The sequence below is a fragment of the Dasypus novemcinctus genome, chromosome 16, assembly GCF_030445035.2.
Source record: "Dasypus novemcinctus isolate mDasNov1 chromosome 16, mDasNov1.1.hap2, whole genome shotgun sequence".
Classification (NCBI taxonomy): Eukaryota; Metazoa; Chordata; class Mammalia; order Cingulata; family Dasypodidae; genus Dasypus; species Dasypus novemcinctus.
The window spans coordinates 87,185,011-87,210,982 of NC_080688.1; the positions used below are offsets into that span (position 1 = coordinate 87,185,011).

Sequence of the window (25,972 nt, forward strand, 5' to 3'; positions counted from 1 at the left end):
TGGTATTATTTATCTCATGTCTTTAGTTATTTCTCTGTCATAGCATTCTTTTGTGTTAAATGTTAGTGTCCCATTTTAATTATTTTTGTAGCAATATTTTCTTTATGATTGCTCTAAAGATTTCACTATGCATCTTCATTTAACATAATCTACTTTAGAATAATTTTAACTTAATTCTGGTAAAATAGAGAAACTTGACTTCATTAGATCTCCTTTCCTTCCTGCTCCTTGTACCATTATGTACATATATTATTACATCTGTGTATTTTACAACTCTAGCTATACAGTGTTGCCATTATTGCCTTATATGATCTCATGTCCTTTGAAGAAGTGAAGAATGAAAAAAATATGTTTTTAGAGTTTTATGTTAAACTGCATATTTACCATTTTGGGTAATGGTCAAGTGTTACTTCTTTTGAGCTTTACCTTTCTTTAGTATTTTTTATAAAGCAAGTCTGTTGGCAGCATATTCACTCAGTCTTTGTTTAGCTGGGATAATGTCCTTATTTCATGTTCATTTTCTTTTCATGTTCATTTTTGAAGGCTTGTTTCATTGGATGTAGAATCCTTTAACAGTTTTTATTTTCTTTTAGCACTTTGAATGTCGTTCTACTGCCTGTTTCATTGTTCCTGATGAGAAGTCAATTTTATTTTTTCACCTGTCTTTAATGTTTGTTTCTTTCTTGCCCCTTTCAAGATTTTCTCAACTATGATTTGCCTAGGGTGGGATTCTCTTTGTGTTTCCCCCTTTTTTGTTCTTTGACCTTCTTAATGTGTTTCACCAGATTTGGGAAGTTTTCAGTTGTTATACAAATATTTCTTCTGCCCCTTTTCTCATTTATTAGAACTCCCAAGGGTTGGTACAGGTGATAATTGTCTCACAAGTCACTGAGGGACTGTTAATTTTTCTTTAATCGTTTTGTTGGTTCGTTTGTTCTCTTCTTCAGATTGGATCATTTCTGTTAATTTTCAAGCTTCTATTTATTTCTTCTGTCATTTCAAATCTGGTGTCAAGCTCCTCTAGTGAAATTGTTGTTTCAGTTATACTTTTCAACTCCAGAATTTCCATTCTGTTCTTTTTTAAAAGATTTATTTATTTATTTTATTCCCTCCTTCCCCTCCCTCTCCCCCTCCCTCTCCCCCTCCTTTCCTCTCCCCCTCCCCCTGCCCTGCTGTTTTTGCTATGTGATCTTCTGTATCTTTTTCTCCTTTTGGTTTTCTCTTCTCGTTTTTTCTCCTCTAGGATTAACTGGAATTTGATCCTGGGAACCTCTGATGTGGAGAGAGATTCCCTGTTAGCTGTGCCACCTCAGTTCCTGCTTTCTGCTGTGCTTCACCTTGACTCTCCCCTTCATCTCTCTTGTTGCATCATCATCTTGCTGTGTGACACACTTGCACGGGCACTGGCTCACTGCATGGGCATTCTCACTGCGTGGGCACTCGGCTCATCACGCAGGCACTGGCTTACTGCGCAGGCATGCTTTCTCTCCTTTTTCACCAGGAGGCCCCAGGGATCGAACCCAGGACTCCCATATGGTAGGTGGAAGCCCTGTCACTTGAGCCACATCCACTTCCATCCCTTTTGTTCTTATTTTACATTTCTCTTTTTATTGAAACTATTCGTGGAGCTGTCACACTTTCCTTTAATTCTTTAAATATCTGTGATTTCCTTTAGTGACTTGAACATATTTGTAATAGCTGCTTTGGAGTCTTTATCAGCTATATTCAACATCTGGGGATGCTCAAAGACAAGTTTCTATTGACTGCTTTCTTTTTTAGGAGATACTGGGAATTGAATTCAGGACCTCGTATATGGGAAGCAGGTGTCAGCCACTTGAGCCACATCCACTCCCCAACTGCTTCTTTCTTGACAATGGGTTACACATTCTTATTTCTTTGCATGCCTCATATTTTTTATTGAATACCTGACATATTAGAAATATGGTAGCAACTCTGGATTCTGCCTTTTTTTTCCCTGAGGGTTATTGTTTTGTTTAGTAACTTGCCTGGACTAAATTTGTGAATTTTGTCTCCCACACAGTGTGCAGTCATTGATATCTGCATTGCTTGAACCTTTTGCTTTGTTTCGTTTGGTCTTATTTGTAAGCTGGCTTCCTAAGGATTGCCCCTTTGACTGGATAGCTTAGGGTATCGCGAAAGACTGGTCAGAGCTTTTGATTCCTCAAGTTAGAAAGGTTTCCACTCTGCTGGTGGATCTGTGTGTGGGTTGGGGAGCGCCTGCAAAGAGCAGGCAATTTCCACATCTTCCATGACTTTTGCTTTCTTTTGTGTCCTTTTGTGTCTCCTCTGGACCAGGGATGTCTGGGTACCTGGGGCTCCTGCAGGCCCTGCTGCACATGTGCACAAGTTTTCATCAGTTTGCAGTATGTGGAGGACTTACCGAGTCCTCTGTTGTCATCTCACTTAACATTTCCCGTTAAGTCTCGACTAGTCTGCAGGTTTGTTGCTTGTTCTAATTCTAAGTAGGACCAGATCCTCAGGCTTGTGGAGCCACTGGAGCTCCTTGTTTGCCTGCCACAGAGGTCACCACTTTAGCTGATGGTGTCCCAAATCTAGTGAACTCCTGCCCTTCCCTGGTTGATCTTACAGAGCTGAAGTGGGGGGTGGGTGCAGCCCAGGCAATTTACCCGAAGTTTAGTAGTTTTCAATGTTAAGTTTCTGTGTTTGTTTTATACTGTTAGCTTATTTTCAAAGTGCTGAAATGTTTGCATTTGACAGTTTGATTCAGCTTTATAGTTGCTTTTTGGAGAGAGGATTTATTGACCTCAACTCATGCCAGAGGTGAATGCCTGGTGTTTGCTTATATTCCCATTTTCATATGGGGAAACTGAGTCATGGAGGTGGTAAATAACATGCCTGAGGTCCTTAGGAAGTGGTAGCTGCTATCTGAACTCAAGCAGTTTGGCTCCTGAGTGTGCTCTTAATCTAGTACCTTCCAAATAGCATTCTTGTGAGGATTCAAGGAGGTATATGGTTTAGTATAGAGTAGCCCCCAGATGGGGGCTGGTGGTGATGGCGGAGGTGGTGTTAGTAGTAGTAGAGGCGTAGCACACTTAGTAACAGTAGTGATAGGAAGCCTCCTGGTGTCTCTTGATCTGAATTGGGTCTCTCTCTGAAAGATAGCATCCTAAATAGCTTTCCCTTTATGGGCCTTATCACAGTCTACTGCAGTTGTTTACTCACAGCCTGTACTAGGATCTAAGGTCCTTGAGAGTAATGGCTTTATCTTTTACCCCTGCATTTTTACTGTTGCTGGTAGCCAACTCCTTATACATTTCCAGGCTGCGCATTGTTTCGGCAGAGTCTCAAGAATGACAAAGAAGTGACCCGGGGTGATAAAATAAGGGAAGAGAGGCAGCACAGAGGTGGGCAAAAGTGAAGGAACTTTCAGGAATTGTAATGAATAGCGTGAACTTGGGTGCCAAGGATGTCTGGCATTTGGCTAGAAGGTGTTTGTTCATGGTGGCCAAGGGAACAGAGCGCTGGAGAGTCTGAATTATGCTTGGTTGAAGAAGGAAGCAAAAGACTGAAATATGAGTGTGTACCTGGAATGAGACAAGGCATGAAGGGGAAGATTTGCCTCATGAGATTAGAAGCTGGGAACCATTGGGGAAGGTTTATGGGACATGGTTTTTAAGGAACATTTTTTATTTTATTTATTTTTTTTATTTTATTTTATTTTTTAAAAGATTTATTTATTTATTTAATTCCCCCCCCCCTCCCCTGGTTGTCTGTTCTTGGTGTCTATTTGCTGCGTCTTGTTTCTTTGTCCGCTTCTGTTGTCGTCAGCGGCACGGGAAGTGTGGGTGGCGCCATTCCTGGGCAGGCTGCACTTTCTTTTCACGCTGGGCGGCTTCCTCACGGGCGCACTCCTTGCGCGTGGGGCTCCCCCACGCGGGGGACACCCTGCGTGGCACGGCACTCCTTGCGCGCATCAGCGCTGCGCATGGCCAGCTCCACACGGGTCAAGGAGGCCCGGGGTTTGAACCGCGGACCTCCCATATGGTAGACGGAAGCCCTAACCACTGGGCCAAAGTCCGTTTCCCAGGAACATTTTTTAGACCTTTGTCCCTGAGGGCTTCAGAGTCCTGCTTTTTGTGACAACAGGTACGTCATTCTGGAGCACAGCTGCCATCTCTTACCATAGAAAGACAAAAACACACATTCTTTCAGCTAGATTTCCTTATCTTCTTGTAGGATTGGAGTGAGGTTGTTCTTTTGTAATAAAGTAAAGTGTAGTCATAGTAAAAAAAAAAAAGTTGAGTGGTTATTTTGAATGGTCTAGAAAATAAAGCCAATCCCTTTTCCTATGCACTAGCAGTGTAATCACTATTACGTATATATACTTTAAGGACTTTACTATCCGTATTTAAGCATATGAACTTATAGACAACTGTGATCATAGTTGCATTTTATTTCAAAGCTTTTTTCAACAATCTGTCTTGGACATCTTTCTTTGTCAGCATATTTAGATTTACTTTATGTTTTTTGTCTGCATGATTTCACTGTATTGATATATTATAATTTACTTAACTAGTCCATTGATTCTGGATATGTGTTATTATTATAGTTTCCTGATATTTAGGTTAATTCTGCTATTTTGCCGAAATGAATTATGCAGTAAAATCGGTTGTGTAATGATTAAGAGGAAGTCCAGAGTCAGTTGTGTGATCTTGAGATTAAGTGCCTTAATCTCTCTGCGCCTCTGCCTTCTCATCTATAAAATGGAAGTATTGCTATTACTACTGCTATTACTAGCTACAGACTCTACTGCCTAATATGCACAAAGCCTTGTTGGAAGGATTTCACATATATTAACACATTTAAATCTCACAGCCAACCTGTGAGATAAATAATGTTATTTTTAAGATCACACAACTGTTAAATAGTGGAAATGGGTGTCTTAGTTTGCCAAGGCTGCTGTAACAAATACCACAGACTGGCTTAAACAACAGGAATTTGCCATTTCACAATTTGGGAGGCTAGAAGTTCAAAATCAAGGTGTCTACAAAAAAACCATGCTCCAAATTCCGTTGTGTTCTAGTGGTGGTTTGTGAGCAGCCCTCTGCCACATGCTAATCTCTCTGTCTCCTCCCAAGGTTCCTGCTTCCATGTCCTATTTCCTTTGCTTAGAAGGTCTTCAGCCATATTGGATTAAGGCCCACCCTGATTCAATATGACCTTATTCAAATAGGATCTTCCAATGTCTTTTTTTAAAAAATGTATTGATATATATCACTAATACATAAACATACATAAATAATAAATGTATAATAACTGTGAACTTACAAAACAAACATATATAACATCAAACAAACACATATAGCATCTCACCCTACACCAATAACTTGCATTGTTTTTAAACCTTTTTAACTAATGATTAAAGAACATTGTCAAAATACTACTAATAAACAAAGTACTTCCCCCCTAACCAATCTGATTATTATCTTTATATCATTTATATATGAACATACATAAACAATTAAGTGTATAGTAAAAGTTGTGAACTTACAAAGCAAAGATGCATAACATCATACAGGGGTCCCATACATCAAGACCCTCCACCAACACCTTGCATTGTCATGAGATGTTTGTTACAAACTATGAAAGAACACTGTCAAAATCTTACTGTTAATTATAGTCCTTACCTTACCTTTGGTGTGTTTTTCCCCCAACCCACCATATTATTATTCTTTAAATATATTTTTTATGACAGAACTTATAAACTTATAAAACAGTCATGTACATGTGAGAATTCCCAAACAACACCCCTTCATCAACACACCACAATGTGATGTGTCCTTTGCTACAGATAGAATAATATCATCTGATTATTGCCATGTCCATAGTGTACATCTGGCTCACATTTTCCATGCTGCCTCAGTATCAACATAGTACATCTTTTGCATAGATGGAAGAATATTATTACTACCAACCACAGTTCATAGGTCACTCCAGCTGTATTTTTCCCATGCTTCTCCACATTTCCCAACACCCTGCAGTAGTAATATACATTTATTCTAGCTAACAAAGGACACTCTTGTTCTGTACCATCAACCACAATTCCCTCCCACCTCTTGGTTTACTGTGCTATCCAGTTCCTAGATTATTCTCAAGCATTCTGTCAATTGGCATTTACCTAACTAGACTACCGTTTTCAGTCACGTCCACATTTATAAACTAGCTGTTACTCACTGTGTTACCATCCACTCTATACATTTCCACAATTTTACAGTAAAACTAATTAAAACTTCTACATATATTAAATATCAGTAGTCCACTCAGTCCTTCTCCTATCTCCTTTAAGAATCCACCACCTACCACCAGGTCTTGAAGATATTTTGCAATAATTTCTTCTACCTGGACATGCTCAAGGCTTAGCTGTTCTCAGGATCATACTGTAGCCCACTGAATTTCCTCATCATAGCTGAAATTGGTGCCCAACCTTCTCTTCCTCCCCCGTTTTGGGGAAGTGGAGCTTTGGATTCCAGCCTAGGAGCAGCTCCCGAGGCGGCTTGTGCCTCCCGTGGAGGATGGGCACCGGCCTCTGGGGCATGGAGCCTCTACTTACGGGTCTTCTCTGCAGACGGGCAGTCTCCTCCTTTCACTCCCCCAAGGATGTTGCAGAATGCTCTTCTGCCTCCTGGAGCCCCCAAACAGGTGCTTCAGGTAGCTCCGAGAGCTCTGGGTGTTTGCTAACTGCGCTGTGGCAGAAGCTGACTCTAGGAGCTCCTTACTCCGCCACTATCTTGCTGGTTGTCCCAAGGTCTTATTTTCAAATGAGTTCATACCCACAGGCCTGGGGGTTAGGACTTGACGTGTCTTTACGGGAGGCATGATTCAGCCCACCACACTGGGATAGATGTGAGTTCATGAAGTCTGAGCCCAGATTCTGAGTGCTTCCCACATGTTACACTGCTTTGTGCACGGTGCCAAACTTAACTGGGTGTGAGGAGTCATTGAGGCATTCTATTGACAAGGCTTCAATGGAATGTTCGTTTTCTAAGTTCACAACTTTTACTATACACTTACTGTTTATGTATGTTCATGTATGAATGATATACTTTGATAAAATTTGACTAAAAATAAAACGCTCTGGTGGAGACCTGGTACATGCTAGGCCAGAATTAGGTAGAGATGGAATAATGTTAGCTATTTTTGTAAAAATAACTATAGTGAACATTTTCGTCTGTATTTTGGCATGTCCAGAAGTTACTTATAGTAAAGTTACTTGGTTAAAGAGCATACAAATTTAAAATTTTGAGGAATTTATCACATAGTCCCCCACGAAGTCATACCAATTTATACTTCAGCCTTTCATTGTGAAGTTGTTCAGATCCCTATACTTTTGCCAACATTAGCTATTTTTATCCTCATTTAAAAAATTTTTATTATCTTTTTATTTATTTTTATTTTTCAAAGACGCATGGATCACACAAAATGTTACATTAAAAAATATAAGAGGTTCACATATACTCCACTCCTCACACACCCCCACTCCTCCCACATTTATTGATAACTTCTTTCATTAGTGTGGTACTTTCATTGCATTTGATGAGTATATTTTGGAGCATTGCTCTACAGCATGGGTTATAGTTTCTGTTGTAGTTTATTTACACTCTCTCCCCATCCATTCAGTGGGCTATGACAGGATATATAATGTCCTGAATCATCATTAAGGACAACTCCGAGTCCAGAAAATGCCCCAGTATCATATCTTTTTTTCCCTTTCCCTGCCTTCAGCAACTCCCATGGCCACTGTGTCCACATTAATGATATAATTTCTTCCATTGCTAGAGGCACAATATTTCTGTAGTAGAATAACAGTAAATCCACTCTAATCCATATTTTATTCCTCCATCCTGAAGACCCTGGGATGGCAATGTCCACTCCACCTCTAAATCGAGAAGGGGCTTAGATCCCACATGGCTGATGGGTGTGATTCTCCTATTAGCAGCTGTAAACCCTCTCGGTTTTCTATTGTGGTGGTTGACCATCCTCACCTCCCTGTTAGCTGACCTCGGTCTGTCCAGCAAACCTAAGAGTTACTTCCTGAGAGCTTCTGTATTGCTCAAATGTGGTCAGTCTTGAAGCCAAACTCAGCATGTAAATGCATTACCTTCCCCCCAGTGTGGGACATGACTCCTGGGGGTGAGCCTCCCTGACACTCAGTGATTACTAGCAAGCACCACCTGGTGATGCAACTAGAGAAAGACTGAATAAAAGGGGGAATTGGTAAAGACAAATGAGTTTATATATGGCTAAGAGACTTCAAAATGAGTTGAGAGGTCATCAAAGGGGTCTCGCTTACACACATCTCAGCAGGACCTCAGAGACAGTCAATGTAGATACAGCCCGAGGTGGTGGTGCTCCTGAGGGCTATGGAGACACCCAGGTCCTATGGTCATGACAGATGGCTCTGGGGTTCAGCGCCTTGCTAGTCGGTCCTACTTTGGAATTTGTGCTCCTGAGTATGATGGAGTGGGACTCAGATGTAACATTCACTTTTACTGAACCTGTGGTTGGTGCTGGGTTGGTGTATGCTCAGGAGACTTGAATCTGTGCTGGGCCCTGAGCCTTAGCAGAGTTGTGACACCTACTCTCCGGTTCATTGGAGTATTAGCTATTATTGATTTAAATTTTTTACTTGTAGGTAAAACACATAATCATGTTTTATTTTGAATTTGCTTTTTAAATGAATTTTTAAAATTGGAGTATAATTTTCTTACAGTAAAATTCCCCCTAAATTTTTAGTGAACAGTTAGTTGAGTTTCAACATATGTATTTTATTTGTCCTATAACCACCACCACAATCAAGATATGAAACAGTCCCATGATTTCTAAATTCCTTGGATAATTATAATTATATATAGCTTTCTCAGTTTCTTTGACAATTCTTAGCTTTTTTTTTTTTTTGGATTCTTAGCTCTTCTGAATCAAATTTTGGTAATACATATTTTACTATACTATAAAAGTATCCCTTTCATCTGAGTTTCAAATTTTCTGTTTTTCTCATTTTAATTTCTCATGAACCTGTGGTTATTTCCATTTCTAATTTTGTACATTCACATTTTACTATTTTCTTGTCAATACATACTAAATTTTCTTTTGTTTATTCAAAGCATGGAGAGAGTTGGCTAAGAAAGATTTTATAGTATTTGAAACTTTCTAAGACAATTGGTTTTGAGTGTTTTTTCCTTGTATCATATGATCAGATTTTTTTCTTTTACCAGATCTAATCATCTTTTTCTTCTGATAGTTACATTTTTCCTGTTTATATTTATTGGAATAACAAACAGTAGAAACGAAATTCTATCATATTTCATGTTTTATTTGCTATTCCTGTTATTTTCTTTTTTTATAATATGTCCATTCCCTCGGTCCTTTGTATATCTCCCTTTCTGGAAAGGCTTTTCTTTCTCCTTATTTTTTCCTTTATTACAAATGTAATGGCAAATAGTATACCTTTGATTAAGGAACAGTGGAATAAAAACCAGGGAACTGGAAAGGAAGGTTCAAGAATTGGAACCAAGATATGTTCAGGAATTGACGGTGCAACCTTTGGTACAGAGGGATATTTATGACAGTATAAACTCATCTTGCTAAACGTTTTATATGGATTCTTTGCCTTCTTTTGTTTTCACAGCTAATTTAAGCTAGTGGTTCCTAAAGTGTGGAATCCACAAGGTCAAATTATTTTTTATATTAATGCTAAAGCATATTTACCTTTTCACTGTGTTGATATTTTCACTCCTGGTATACAAACAGTGGTGGTAAAATGCCGACACCGTAGCGTGAATCACGGGAGTGGCCCCAGACTGGACTAGCATGCCTTCTTTATTGCCAAGCACTTTGAAATAAAAAAAGAATGTCCTAGTTACACTTAAAAATGTTGCTGATGAAGCAGTAAAAATTAATGTTATTAAACCTTGGTCCTAAGTTTATATCTTTCTAATATTCTGTGTGATGAAATGAAAGTATATAGAAAGTTCTTTCTACTACATACAAAATGGATGTCTCTAAGGGAAAGTGTTTTTTGCCATTGTTTGAATTGCTAACTGAACTAGCCGCCTTTTTCAAGAAATACCACTTTTACTTAAAAGAACAACTGACAATCTATAGTTATTCAGTTTGGGATTTCGGTAGTCATTTTCTCATAAATGAACAAAGCAAGCCTGTTACTTCAGTGAAAACAACAGTATTGTTGCCAGTTATAAAATTAAAGCTTTCAAGCAAAAATTAGAGTTGTGGACACTGTGAGTTCAACAGCTCTTTCATTAGATATCGTGTAGAAGAAGATGTATGTGTAAAATGTTCATTCAAAATGCAAGATAGAGCATATAACAGACTAAGAATTTTTTTTTCTTAATAAGGTTTCAGATTCCACCGTGCAAATAACCTACCCCTCATTAGGTTTTGGTGTAGTATCAGATAATACCCACAATTATATGAAAAGGCTATTTAGTAAAATATGCCACTTTTTTCAGCTATATATCTCTAGGAGGCTGGATATTCTTCATATGCTTACCTACAACAACATATTGCAACAGATTGAATGCAGAAGCAGATAAGAGAATCCAGCTATCTACTCTTAAGTTAGACAAAAGAGATTTACAATATAATGTAGAGTAGTGCCACTTTTTCACTTAATTTTTATTGTTTTAGAAAATAGTTATTTTTCATAATAGTTATGTTAACCTGTAATGAATATATTGTCATTATTTTGTAATGAATAAATAATTAAATATTTAAAAGTTTCCTCAGTTTTAATTGCTAATAGGGTGAATGTCCAATGGATAAAGCCCACGTAAGCAAAGCTTTTTAGGGTCTTTAATAATTCTTAAGATGACAAAGGGGCTCTCAGACCAAAAAAGTTTGAGAACTACTGATTTAAGAAATATTTATTGCTGGCAAAGCAACTTAGTATAGGAAAAGCATGTGAGTTCTGGTGTAAGCAGCCAGGTTCAAATTCTGGATCAGGTATTTCCTTGTTGTAAGTCATTTACTTTTAACTTCTTTGGGCATATTTTAATCTCTCTGAGACTTAGTTTTCTCATTCGTAAAATGGAGGTAAAGCTGTTTTGTTTGTTGAAGGTTACAAAGTGGTTTGATGTCTTTAATTTTTAAATTAAATGTTATAATGACTGACAGACGTGAATTCCTCAGTCTCAAATCATTTCTTTAAAAAGGTTTTGGAATTATGTGGTGATACCTTCTGCACAGATGGGGAAAGTATTCATGTCTAAAGCTTTTCTTTGTTGAACCTTTATACACATTTTCAAGTATATGTGTAAACTTAAAAAATTACAATTAGAAAAACAGTAGAACTAGTCCAGAACATTTACTTAAGCTTGAGACAGATGGTAATACTAAAAAAGATGGTATTTTTAGAAATGCAGACAGAAAAACAGATACTCTTAAAAATTCCAGAGTAATATTTGCCTAGAAAATGCAGGGAAGAAATAAGAGACCATATGGCTTAATAGAACTTTTTATAGTTTCTGATGTCTAGGATTGGATTTTATTTTTTTTAATATTGTATTGAGTTTGCATGTGAGTTGGTGGTTGAAAAAGGAGTACTTATCAGGTAGTTATCAAATATTTCTGTGGTTATAAATCTGTTGCTTTCTCTGATGTGATGTGATAATGGGAAGAAGAACCATTTGAACCCCAAATTTAATGTGGTAATTTCATTTAAATGTGAATATAGTCACCTGAGAATCAGTTACTGATTTGGCTGTCAGAGCAGTTATATGCATTGGCATCAAATCTTTGCTGGTACCCTACAGTTTGTGTGATGCACCATACTAGACATTTTTTTGACTAGAACACCCCCAGGCAAAACTACATTAGCCTTTGGTTTTGACCCTTTCCATCCTTCCTATCCTTCCACTCTTCTCTTTATTGATTAGCCTATATCATCGTGCAGCCCACATTCTTATTTCATGTCAGTAATAGACGGCGATCAAATAATGATTCAGGGAAGCGGCTGTGGCTCAATCAGCTGGGCTCCCGTCTGCCATATGGGAGGCCCTGGGTTTGTGTCCTGGGGCCTCCTTGTGAGGACAGGTTCACCACCATACCTCAGAGTGCCACCAGCTCGCAAGTGCCGTGGAGAACCGACTCGGCAAGGTGACACAACAAAAAGGGAGACAAGTAAAGACACAGAAGAGTGTGTAGCAAATGGACACAGAGAGCAGACAACAAGCAAGCTGCAGGGGGGGCGATAAATTTTTTCAAAAATTATTCAAAGGGGAGGGGGTATAGCTGAGTGGTTGAGTGCCTGCTTCACAAGTATGAAGTCCCAGGTTCAATCTCTGGTCCCACCTAAAAAATTTAAAATTAAAAAAATATATTCAGATAGATTTAAGCATACACCTGAGATAAAAGTTCTAGGCAAGATTTTGAGATCCTGTCATTGAGGGATTTCACCTTGTCAGGAAGGTCATTTGGCAGATGAACATAGAATTGAAGGACTTAGTTAAAGAGGGGATTGAAAAGAACATTTCAGATCTAAGGGGCAGTGCTAAAAGTCCTGTATTGGGAGGATATGAGGTGAGCGTGAAAGCCCACAGTGTGATGTAACAGAAATGCCCAAGTTAAGAATGGCCAGGCCATGTAGAGGCCACATGAAAGAGTGCAGTGACTTTATCCCAGGTAATGGTAGATGATTGCTGGAGGTGTGGGAGGAAGAGTTGGAAGTGGGTAGGATATCTGACCACCATACCTGATTCTGTCTGTTTGTACAAAATTCATTTACTCAAATAATTACTAAATATCTCCCATGTCCTTGTTCCAGTTCTGGGTTCTTTGGAGACATTGGTGAATAAAGCAGAATAAAACCCCCTGCTTTTGTAAAGCTTACATTCCTTAATGTAAAGGGGGGGCAAAGACAACAATAAGAAAAAACACAAGTAAAATTCTATTGCATGTTAGAAAAAAATAATAGCCTTTTACAGGGTAGAGGGAAGTGAAAGTTGAGAGTTACCATTTAAAATCACGTAGCCAGAGAAGCCTCACTGAGAAGCTGACAGTTGAGCCTAGACTTGAAGGAAGTGGGCGTCAGTCATGTAAACACTTGCAGCCAGGGCACAGGCCCTAAGATGCAGCAGCATCTGGGATATTCTCAGAGCATCAGGGGGGCCCGTGGAGCGGGCAGGGGGTGGGCAGAGGAAGAATGGGTTCAAGAGGACTGGGAGCGCCAGCTCAGGCAGGCCTGGTACGCCTTCGTATTAGGCCTCACAGACCTGGGAAGGCATCTGTTTTTTACCGCGTGAAATGGAAAGCCATTTAAGAGTTGTACTCTTCTTCCTGCAGTTTGGCGATTGGAGCGGAGAAAGGCCAGAGTATTTGGGTGGAAGATTAGGCTCTTGCCCTCTTCCAAGCTGCCCAGGCCCTCCATTGGAGCCTCTTACTCAGGCCTGCTCCACATTGCTGCCTTCCCTAGATCTTTCTTTCTTTTCTACCTACTTTTCAGAACTTCCTTGTAAAAATGGAACCCCTAAAGCTTGAGCTTGCAGCATGGGATGTCCTCCAGATATTCCCTCCAGCCCCACCCCAAGATGAGTCTGTGTGGATTTCTAGCTATATTATGTTTCTTCTCCCCCCCCCATTTCTAGTGTAGTTGAGTTGTGTGCCTGTGAATCTAGGCGGGTCTGCAGCTACAACTGACTCCTGCTAGGTGTCATGTTTAAACCATTTAATAATTCTAAATGAGCTTGAAAGTTACTTAACGCCACTAAAATATATCATGAAACTGGGGCATGGTGAAAAAGTACTTGCAAAAGGAAGTTAGGTATGAGTAAAGCCTTCCTGTGCCATTGAGTCATGTTTGAAACCCGTCCAGTGCTTACATGTTGAACGTGGGCTCCCTCAGGCCAGCCATTGCTAACAGAACTTCAGGGGGCAGAGCTCTGTCCTAGAGCCACAAGTGATTCTAAGTGACTTTGAAGTGGTAAACTCATTTTACATTGTAAGAAACTTCATTTTTTAGGTAAGGCAGTTTGAAAACATTGGTTTTTTTTTTTGCTGTTGTTGTTTGGTTTTGTTTTTTCCAAATTTACGTCCCTTGTGGGTTTGTGTGTATATTAAGGAGAATGATGTGTGGGCTGAAAACTGTGGAGAGTATACCTGAAAAAATAATTAGACCATGTTGATATTAAAAACCTCTCAGTTACTTCTCATTGCCCTTAGTGTGGCGGAGCTGGGCCGTGGGGCGCCTGGGGTTTGGAGCTGGAGCCCCCTGCCGTCCGTCCCATGCACGCTTCTCAGCCAGCTGGGCCTTCCCTGGTCACGGAATCCAAGGTGGGATCCCGTGTTCTCTCGCTACCACCTTTTCCTTCATGGCATTAGCACCCCGGCCTGCTCTGATGTCCTTGGTTTGCCCACGTGGTGTCTGTCTTGCTCAGGTGCCTCCAGGTGGGCGGGGAGCACCCTGACCGCCAGCACCATGGGGCTCTCAGCCAGCAAGGGGTGTTCTTCTTACTATATACAAACTTTCACCTGAAGACAGACCTCTGTGTGCATCTCGACTCCTCTGAGGATCTGTAATTGTGATCAATAGAGAAAAGAACATATAAAACACTGTGAGTTCAGGGCGTTCACAGATTCCTTAAAAACCACGTGCGTTCCCCTAGCTATTCATTCATTTGATATTAAAAGTATTTTTTTGTTGTCAGAGAATTTAAGCAATATATATTAAATGTTCCTGGTTAGGAGTATAAAATGAATAAGGCCTGGTCTCTCTCTCCAACGCAGCAGTCTAGTTGGGGAGATAAAATAGGAACAAAACACCAGCGTTTCTCTGTTGTTACGTGACATGTGCTTAAAGAGGTAGCATCGCGTGGGTGGAGTCCAAGGAAGGGCGAGAGAACCCGCTCCTGGCTGGGTGACCAGGAAGTGTTCTCGTAAGGAAGTCCGAAAGGTGGGTTAGGAAAGAGGAAGAAGACGCTGTTAGGAGGAGAAAATAAAATAAACCAGGTGCAGAGGAAGAAAAAGAAAAGGGCAACATAGTTCAGATGGAAACGCATCCTCGACTCCCAGAGTGTTTGCTGGGCCTGACCCCGTGGGTCAAGTTTGAAATAAAGTATTTGCTTGAGTTTGAGAGATGTTGAGGTGACATTGCTGATGGACAATATATGGGGCATCCTGGATAGTGACTGCCCTGTCCTTAGAGTTTGCTGATTTTCAATAATTATTGTAAACAGTACTTTTTCTTTCCCCCAGCGTCCCTGTCATTAGGACTAAAAGTGCTTTTCTCTTGTATTCACATCCTTTAGTTTTGCAGATATCGGTAATTAAATTTTATCTTTATGTGAATTGATGCCCCAGTCTTTTGGTGGACAAAATTGATTTCATTGCTTGTGAGCCAGAAATTTAACACAGGAAGGTTTTATTGCCTTCCGGTCACCATTTTCAGCTATTAAGGTAACTAAATGCAATTTCTGCTATTAGGAAGAGTTGTACTTAAAAGTTCTCTCTGGTGTGGAGAAGTTAAAGGGAGCTTTTGGGATACTTAGGTAGCCGTGTTTTCCTTAGCTTCACAAGAGAATTTGACAAGTGAGGTTTCGGCCCCTTTTCTTTGTGGAATCTTTTCAACTGAAGTTTATTGTTGATATGTTTTGTGCCTTGTTTAAGAAATTCATCCCTATCTCAGTCGTAGAGATAATCTGTTTTCTACCTGTACTTTGTTTTTCACAGTTAAATCTTTAATCTTTCTATAATTAATTTTTGTTCGTGGTGTGAGATATGAAATGTAATTGTTTTTCCAGATGTATATAACCAATAATCTCAAAAACCAATAATCTCAAAACAATCTCTTAAACAATGTGCTTTCCCCATTGGTTTGCCCCCTCTGCCATGTCAGGTTTCCATATACACATGGATCTGCTTCTGCTTGTGACTGTGTTTCTTTATTTACAAGGATTTTTGTAAATATTTCCATAATGATGCATTTCTAGTATTATAGAAATGTTATATTTGCCAGTACTATCCTTTAGTAGAAATAGCATTTATAACTAATTCTCTTAAAGTTCAAACATTTTGAAAACTTAATAAATACCCTTAAGGGGAATGAATAGCACAGTGCAGTTTGCATGAAAATATTTTTGCCTTCCTAAGATATTTCTGGCGAAAAGCACATTGATAGAAAGTTCGTGCTTGGTGCCCTGCTTCAGGAGTGGGTATGGGATGCTGCCCCTTCCCTGGGGAGTGCGGGGCTCACGAGCCCTGCCTGGCCAAATGCGTGTTCTAGGTACACCTTTGAACGAGAAAGCCAATTTGCTAATTTTTACTTCTATTTCAGATTATTTTACTTCGTAGAAAGCAGTTGACCTAAGTATTTCTAAATCCCATTACATGATGGTTTTATTTCTAAAAATATACCTAGTACAACCAAAGTCTGTGGATTGGATTCTCACTCTTGTTAAAAGAAATTAGATTCTGGAATCTGCCTTACGTTTGAGTGCAAAATCTTCACTATCTATACAGAAGTAGCAACTTGTCAGCAAAAACACATCCTTGTTGTGTCATATTTTTCTTGTTTATGAGTGTCCATATTTTAAACAAAATACATAATTAACTTAAATGTCATTATGCCTGGGTAGGACATAATGGGCTTGGACAGTGAGTTCATTCAATATACAAGTTAATTTAGCATTTAAAAGCAATTGGTGCTCTACCATTGTGAATGTAATTAACACCACTGAGTATATTCTTAAAAGTTGTTAAAATGGAAAATTTTGTTGTATATATATTACACAATAAAAGAAAAAACCCAAACCACCTAGAACTGTATAGCACAAAGAGTGAGCCCTCATGTAAATTACGGACTTCTCTGTTAATATTATAGTTATTATAACATGGGTTCATCAGTTGTAACAAAGGTATCACACTAATGCAGAACGTTGGTAGTAGGGAAGACTGTGTGTGTCAACTCTGTACTTTGTGCATAGTTTTTCTGTAAACATACAGCTCTGTGGAAAGTACAGACTATGAAAAAAAGTAACTGGTGCTCCAAATATCTCTATGTATTTTCTTTTCTATCCCTTGCTTATTATATGTGACAATAATACCTTATTTTAAAATTTTTTAATAATTTTATTTCAAATGAACTTTAATTCAAATTTGAAATTTTAGACTACACTTTCAAAAATTGCTTCTTCCCTTATGTAGAGGATATTGCTAATCCCCTGATCAGTTGTCTGAGCTGAAAGGTTTTTAGAAGAATGATTTTATACAGATTCTATCTACTGCTCACCGAATTGTATCTGTAACTAAAAGTAAATATTTTTAAGATATCTCTCCCTCCTCTCAATTCCTACCTGTGTCTTCGTGACGTATTGCTAAAGAGTTCGTATTATAGTTTATCCATTCATACATCTGTCTCCTGCTGGGTTATGAGGGCATAAAACAGTTTATTAATCTGGATAATATACAGATTAATAAATTGTACATAGTACACACATAGTAGGGACTTAATAAATATATAGTGAATTAATGGATATGATAAAGGTTAGAGCTGTGGCCTTTTTGCCAAGAATCTGAGTAGTGCTGAACTGATGGATGGGATATCAGAATCTTGCTCTTAGTTTTTTTAGCATTTGCTCAAATTCAAGCAAACCTCTTGTCATGCCATTATACTTTGATGGTTGCAGAAAAGACAGAATATGGCCACAGAGAAAGTACAACATTATGACTAGTTTAAATGAATGTGTTTTTTTTTTTTTTTTTTTTTTTTTTTAGGAGGTACTGGGGATTGAACCTGGGACCTAGAGCATGGGAGGCAGGGGTTCAGCCACTGAGCTACACATCATGTAACTATGGAATTAAAATTATTTCCTGTGAGATGACTTTCAGAAAGTTTTTAGAAAATTGAAATCCTATCATTTTAATCATGGAACGGTGTACCAAAAAAGTTTAGAAAATTGTATTTCTGAGTACAGAAGTAAAATAGGAGAAGATAATTCGGAAAATACTCTTCTTCCAAATAAATCTAACTAGACACACTTGGTTTTTATGGATATACCATAGAGATGAAAAATTTTCAGCCTGCAAAGGTTTGACTACTTTCTGTTAGGTGCTGGGTGAAGCACATGGAATGTGAAGGCGAGTGAGCTCTATTCTCAGGGAATTGAAGAGTGGAGAGGGAAGGTGTCTAGACTTTTTCCAGATGACATCGCAGATTATGGAATTTTTTGACATTTTTGTCATTATGTAAATATTTTAAAGTATGTATGACTTGTTGAGGAATTGACTGCTTGTTGTCCTCTCATTTTACTTAGTCTTTATTCAGGATTTACTGTTAATTGGGACATACTGTAGTGAGGGGGCAGAGGAGAAAGTACGAATCAGTGCTGCAGCTGAGCATGGGTCTCTCCAGAATGGAGTTAGGAAAGATAATGAATGCTGACCTAGGCATTAAGGATAAAACAAAAAGCAAGGAGCAAAAAGAAAAAAAAGGTAGATAAGGGTTTATTCTTTAAACATTATCAGTTGTTTATTGAGTGCCTATTATAGAGAAGGTAGTAGTTTACTGTATTGGGTGAAATAGAAAAAACACCCTATCCTCCCAGAGCTCACATTCTCAAGAAAATATCAAGCTTTGTTGTTCAGAAGCTAAAACTAAAATTGCAAGTAAAATAAAACTTTTGTGGATTTGTTCTTTTAATGTGACTTTTTTTTCCCTCCCCAGAAGATGGCTCCAAAAATTAAACAAAGCTGGAAAAATACATAGATGCGGCACTGGAGCCTCTTCAGATGTTTGGGGATAATATTCCTCAGAGAAGTTGATCCTCCTGCATTAGGTAACCAGTCATAATGAAGAAAATCAGTCTTAAAACCTTCCGGAAATCTTTTAACTTGAATAAAAGTAAAGATGAAACTGATTTCATGGTGGTTCAGCAACCATCACTAGCCAGTGATTTTGGAAAAGATGATTCCTTATTTGGTAGCTGCTATGGTAAAGATATGGCCAGCTGTGATATCAACAGTGAAGATGAAAGAGGTGGAAAAAATAGATCAAAAAGCGAAAGCCTCATGGGTACGTTGAAAAGGCGGCTCTCTGCGAAACAGAAGCAGAAAGGTAAAGGCTGCGCTCCATCGGGGAGCTCTGCTGACGAGGACACCTTCTCCTCCTCCTCCGCGCCCCTCGTCTTCAAAGACGTGAGAGCACCAAGGCCCATTCGGTCGACCTCCCTCCGCGCCCATCACTACAGTCCTACCCCGTGGCCCCTTCGTCCGACAAACTCTGAGGAAACATGCATCAAAATGGAGGTGAGGGTCAAAGCCTTGGTTCATTCTTCTAATCCAAGCCCAGCACTGAACGGTGTTCGCAAGGATTTCCACGACCTTCAGTCTGAAGCCGTGTGCCAAGAACAAAGTACGTCCTTGAAGAGTCCGGAATCTCAGAACGGAGACTTGCATCTTCACCTTGATGAACATGTGCCTGTAGTTATTGGACTTATGCCTCAGGACTACATTCATTATACTGTGCCTTTAGATGAGGGAATGTATCCTTTGGAAGGATCACGGAGTTACTGCCTGGACAGTTCCTCTCCCATGGAAGTTTCTGCAGTTCCTCCTCAAGTGGGAGGGAACGCTTTCCCTGAAGAAGAGAGCCAGGTAGACCAGGACCTCGTTGCTGCCCCAGATATCTTTGTGGATCAGCCCGTGAGTGGCCTGTTGATCAGCACCACAGGTGTCATGTTGCAGAGCCCGAGAGCAAGTCATGATGATGTCCCTCCTCTCTCACCGTTGCTACCTCCAATGCAGAATAATCAAATCCAAAGGAACTTCAGTGGACTCACTGGCACCGACGCCCATGTGTCCGAAAGTGTGCGGTGTCATTTGAATTTTGATCCTAACTCTGCTCCTGGGGTTGCAAGAGTTTATGACTCTGTGCAGAGTAGTGGTCCCATGGTTGTGACAAGCCTTACAGAGGAGCTGAAAAAACTTGCAAAACAAGGGTGGTACTGGGGACCGATCACACGCTGGGAGGCAGAAGGGAAGCTAGCAAATGTGCCAGATGGTTCTTTTCTTGTTCGGGATAGTTCCGATGACCGTTATCTTTTAAGTTTGAGCTTTCGCTCGCATGGGAAAACGCTTCACACTAGAATAGAACACTCAAATGGTAGGTTTAGCTTTTATGAACAACCAGATGTGGAAGGACATACTTCTATAGTTGACTTAATTGAACATTCAATCAGGGACTCTGAAAATGGAGCGTTTTGTTATTCAAGGTCTCGGTTGCCTGGATCTGCCACTTACCCTGTCAGGCTGACCAACCCAGTATCACGGTTCATGCAGGTGCGTTCTTTGCAGTACCTGTGTCGTTTTGTTATACGTCAGTATACCAGGATAGACCTAATTCAGAAACTGCCTTTGCCAAACAAAATGAAGGATTATTTACAGGAGAAGCACTACTGAGAGATGATGAGAACCCTGCAGCTTGCACTTTGGGAACAAGTAAAAGAGATTGAAATACAGTTTACAAACTTTCATTGCTATCAAAATCTTTTGCTGCCATAACTTTTAGTTTTACATGTAAAAGAGTAATTGGTTTGTTTGGGGGTGGCGGAGTGTCAGCAAGGTATCTTGGGTTTATTTCGGTTCTTGAAAAAGGGAAGTCTTAAGGTTTCAGAAATATGAATTGTCTGAATTCTCATTCATCAATGTGTAAAATAATCACAATGTGAATTATCAGATTGTCCCTTAATCTCCCCCCCCAAGTCCTTTGCTGCTATCCACTGTGATTTTTATGCATTAAAAGCACATTTCATGTGTATTCAACCCTAAGTAAAGTTGAATGAAATTTAATAGAATGAAAATTACCTTTCTTTAAATGGCCCATTTTCAAAAGATAGCGTTGAAGAAAACATACTCGCGTGATAAAACACAGAACTTACATATACACTGAAAGTGACTTTTTACTCTCGTACTTTTGACAGATTTATTTAGCATTATGAATTCACATAATTTTGGGTAATGAAAAGCAGATCTGCAGCATACTTTCACAACACATCCTGTCCTAAATTATTTTTTAAGTTTCTACTAATTCTTTTGGGTTGTGAGAGTTGAATTTTTCATTTTTCATCTTGTGGTTTGTCTATTTTTTAATGGCCTTACATTAAAAAAGCTTAAAGAAATGTATACCACCAATATAGAAGTTATTGCCTTTTCTTTCGTTAAACTCTGGTAAAATTGGCATAATACATAAAGACCTATGGAATTAGAACTATTATTAAAGAAATAATAGATGATCATAGTTTCCTGTGATACCAATTTTTTTGTTATCTATACTTTTACTTTTCATAAAATGTTTTATTTGTGATTTCTTTAGCTTAGTCAGCTAAACTTGATTGTAAAACGTTTTCATAAATGGACTGGATTCTCTTGCAATATTAAAGTTAAGTTTTTTCCTCATACTCAAAATACATGTTTTAAAATGTTTCCTGGTATGTAAACTTTTGAATTGATTTGGATAAAAAGAAAACATGTTTTGAAGTTGGATTTATATTTTTCTTTTATATAGTCACTATTAAAATATGCTAGATTGGATCCCTCCCTTTCCTCCACAGTCCCCAAAAAATGATTCTAGTTGAAAAAGTGTAGGAATTGTGGAGCATTATTGAAGAAGAATATTAAACCATATCAGATATATGGAAGTCTTATTGCCTACCATATACATTTGCCATTTAAAAAGTTTGTTGTTTGTTTTTAACTTAGCTCAGTCTCAAGTAATTTGGGATCATTGTTAATCATTTTATCTCTTTGAATCTGTTGTCAGGTAGGGATGGGGGGATGGTGGTAGGGTCATTGCTAGTACTTTTCAGTTTTTTTCACATGCAGAGTGTTCATTCATTGCACAGTACTGCCATGTAATATTTTGGATTGCCCTGTGCAGAAAATGATTCCAGTTACACAGCTTTAAAGGAAAATGTTTCCATCTCTGAGACACATGCACTTGGAGGTGTTTCTTCTTTTTTTTTGGTCACTTTTCCTGTCTCTACCCCTGCCCCGCTTTAAACTCAAGAATAAAAGTCTTAGGTAGAAGCTAATGGCTTTGTCATTCAAACATATCTTTATCCCCATTTATTTCTCTACTTACTTTTTAGGGTCAGAACTGAGATATTACCAAGAAAGGCACATGCCATAATTATCATGGTGTCATGGTATTTTCATGTAAGGGGAAAAGGTACTTAATTTTGGTGGAATGTTGATTGTACCTTGTTAGGAAGACTCTCTCATTTCCTGGTATGTTTTCACCTAATATGATGGGATATGGAGAATACTGTAATAATATAATTTAAGTGTTCATTATAAGCTATTTGGATTAAGAACTATTACAGAGTTGTAAACTTATCAAATTAATGCAAGACATTTTAACTATTTTTTTGCAAAACTATTTATTTTTAAACAATTTAAAATATATCTAGGGTGAGTTAAAAGTCCCTGTGCATCTATATTAGATGGCAGGTATTGTCAGAGAGTCACTGTGTATTAATAATAAATGTTGAAATGGCTTCTCTGTGTTTCTAGAAGCATTTACATGTACTCTTTGTGAAATCATGGTGCACAGAGGTCTTTGGACTGCCCTGATCCCCGCTTCATCATGTGAACAGCCTGTTGCCCCCGTTTCCTCATGATGTCATGTGTTTAAGAGCTAACCAGGTAGTGTCAAGTGAAGATTATTATGATTTTCATCTAAGTGTATTTAAAATCATGTTTCGTGACTTTTTTCTGGAGGGCAAGACTTGATATTGTTCTAATTCAGAAAGGCAATTCTTGATGTGCTTTTTTGTATAAGCATAATATAAAATACTCTAAAATAGTATGCCTTGTTACAGTCTAATTTGGAATTACTAGGTTCTGATAGTGCACCGATGAAAATCAAAGTATTTGCCAAAAAATTAAATTTACAAACAAAGGAACGGGGTATTACAATATTGTCTGTTTTTGTATAGAGAGATACCATTTGGCATAGGTAGCATGACATAATATGAGATTGGTTTTATATGATAATAAAACAATCTGGTTAAAAATAGAAGGGAAAAAAGAGATTCATCCTGTAGTTTGGCTTAGATTAAATTTCATTACATTTTTGATCCTATTGAATGGTGGCTTAGATGATACATGTGGACAAAATCTGTAAGTGACTTTATGCTTCTAAAAATCTGTGCTCAAGTCAAGAAAAAGAAGAAAACAAAGGCTGTACCCATTTGTGATTAATAAATGAATCGGCATTTTGGTGTTTATTCTTTAATCAAATGTTTCATCACAAAACATGGAGACCAGATACTATTTTCAGGGTCACTAGGACACTATTATGCATTTTTACAAATGATAAGAAAGCGATAGAAAGTACTTGAAAGTTTTCTTACTCTTTCTCTTCTGTCTAAGGAAAACTGTTCACTTTCTACTTGGTGCAATATTCTGAAAATTTAGAAGGTCAAAAATGCTTATCACAGGAAACAATCATAGAACTAAAAATAGTTTTTAAGGAAACCAGCTACACTGGGCAACTACCTTGCTCTTGAAGAAATTCAATGCCAAAAGGCTAAATCATTGGCATGTAAGAAATAAAATAGAAAATATACATTATAATTTCTGAGCCAATATTATTGAAACAGGATAAAAGTTACTAAAAATCTTAGTTTATATGCAATGTCTCTGCTAATGCTACAAGTCTAAATATTTTTCTTAAAGCTTTCGGAAATGTCAATTTTAATTATACATTTCACACTATGATGAGATACTGCTTTATGAATGATTCAAAATATATTTTCATTTAAATTTTAATTGCATTTCTTCAGTGCAAATTCTTAATTTGAAAGTGAAATAACACTACCAGCAATAGACAGTTTGGTTAAATACTCAATTATTAAGAAGCAATCACCAGTTCCATAAATCACCTTAAAATTCTAAAATAAAGTATTAGAATGCTATAATCACAAATTTGGTTTCTTTTAATACTTTTTTAATCCTGTAAAGAAGGTTTTTTATACACATTCTTTTTATTAATCAGTCATAACATGGCCAAATGTGTAGTTGCTGTTTCTGAAAAGTGTTCCAAACTCTACATCCAGAGATAAGAAAAATTCTTACAGAATTTTGTAATACATATACACGTTGGGTTAAAGAAATTTTATAGTCATGTTGGAGTGCCATGAAATTAATACTCGCAATCCAGATTGCTGTAGTTTACACTTTTTCTCTGTGTTTAAAATCAGGTGTATACCATTTGTATGAGAACACCACAGAATGAATTATCCAAAGTCCATTGATTTTAATATGTGTTTTGGTTTGTAAACAAATTATAGTAGTTTCTTGCACATTTTTGGAAATTAATTGTATAAGAATTTATGTATCTGCTTCTAGATACAGTGTGTAAATAAAAATTTCATTCACAGAATCTGCCTTGTGATTAGTTAATACTCTGATGCAGTCAGCGTCTTAGTGTAGGGTTTACTAGATGGGGTCTGGATGTCCCATGGCCTGGGCCCAGGTTGGAGAAGGGGCAGCAAATTTCAGTAAGAAAAAAGTGAAATGCTGTTAACGGTTTTAACACATGGGGGGATGTCACATTAGTCCACCATCGTTGCTAATATTGGTAGGAATACAGGAACATTTCGAGTTTATTGTGTGTGGTCAGCCAGCAAAGAGACTGGAGGCAAGCCTCAGGTGAGTCTCCCCGAACGAAATGGGCGCTGGGGTTTTATTGGTTCTGGGGAAGGTGGCCTCAGGGGAGTGGCTAAGGATGGGGTGAGATGGCTTGGGCCAATCCAGTTTGGGAAAGGTGGAATTACGTGGATGTGCTCTGCTGCAATTACGCTTTGTCCTAAAATGGAGGCCTAGCATGCTCTGATTTAGAAAAGTTTTCTCCCCAGGCAGCAAGCCTTCTATGAATAAGCATGAAGAGGTGGGCATTTGAACGAAAATTTCTAGAAATGTCCGGAAACCAGTATGGAGGGGCTACTCTGAAAAGTTGGCTGGTTAGTGGTGGTTTCATTCCCCTTTTTAGTTGGCACATTCCCCAGTCTTGAGGGATTAGGGGTGACGACTGATCTACTTCCTGCAGACTCGCCGTAGGTTGGGATTCAAGGAATGGAGAGGTATTCTTGGGTCCGGGGCTGAGGAGGTGGCTCTGGGCGATTTTCCCTGCCTTGGTTGGTCAGGCACAGGTTGGTACACCTGTTCCAGAGCAAAAGAGTCCAGGACCAGTCTCTGGGATACAAATTTGACAAGATTTAGAACTACAGGTCTGTGCTCGCTTCGGCAGCACATATACTAGAACTACAGGTCTGAACATAAGCACCGCTATTACTGTTGCACTTAAAATGGTAATTGCCAAGACATCTGGACTCCCACAAGGCTTGTGTATTTGGGTGATTAATCATATGCACCCAGGTGACCTGATGGTACAGTTTTTGACATAATGCAGCGCAGCTGAAGATATTTGCTACAATGCATGTTTCCGCCTTGTTCTGCTAAAAAGATAGTCTAAGGCTATCCAACTGTCCTTGACAACATTTGCCAGAGTCCATAAGAGAGATGAATGGCCCCTGATGCAGTAAGTAGCAGGAGTTTCTCAGCAGTTTCAATTAAATTGCATAAAGCTGCTTCATGGAAAGCAAACCCACCCCAGGTTGCTCTTGCTAATCCTAATCTACCTACCATTTATACCCAGTGCTTGTTCATGCTGGAAACGGTTATTGAAATATCTGACTTCGGAGAACCTAGAGTACGCCTTCATCCAAACATTATTTAGACATTGGGACATTCTCACCTGGGTGTTACAGATGCATTCTTCAAAACCTTTAAAAGGTAAGTGGTTCCTGGGTTTTCTACAGATACTCAAAATGCTCGTGTCTATGAAGAGAGTCAAGTTTTCTGTGACCAGAGTGAGGTTACCAATAGTTACTTTATGATAGACAGATTCCCCATAGGGCTGCAA

The 25,972-nt window shown here is 38.6% G+C and overlaps 1 protein-coding gene across 5 annotated transcripts in view; it reads left to right on the forward strand.

Moving 5' to 3' along the window:
* Positions 1-24,430, forward strand: part of SOCS6 (suppressor of cytokine signaling 6) — a 45,312-nt gene extending 20,882 nt beyond the window's left edge. For 3 of the 5 annotated variants that reach the window (XM_058277884.2, XM_004461519.5, XM_023589678.3), the window contains exon 2: positions 18,713-24,430. In XM_058277884.2, the coding sequence (XP_058133867.1) occupies positions 18,838-20,445 (1,608 nt within the window). In that variant the 5' untranslated portion in view covers positions 18,713-18,837 and the 3' untranslated portion in view covers positions 20,446-24,430. The remainder of the gene's footprint in view (positions 1-18,712) is intronic. The other 2 variants (XM_058277885.1, XM_023589679.2) reach the window with 1 other exon arrangement.
* Positions 24,431-25,972: the final 1,542 nt, after the last annotated feature.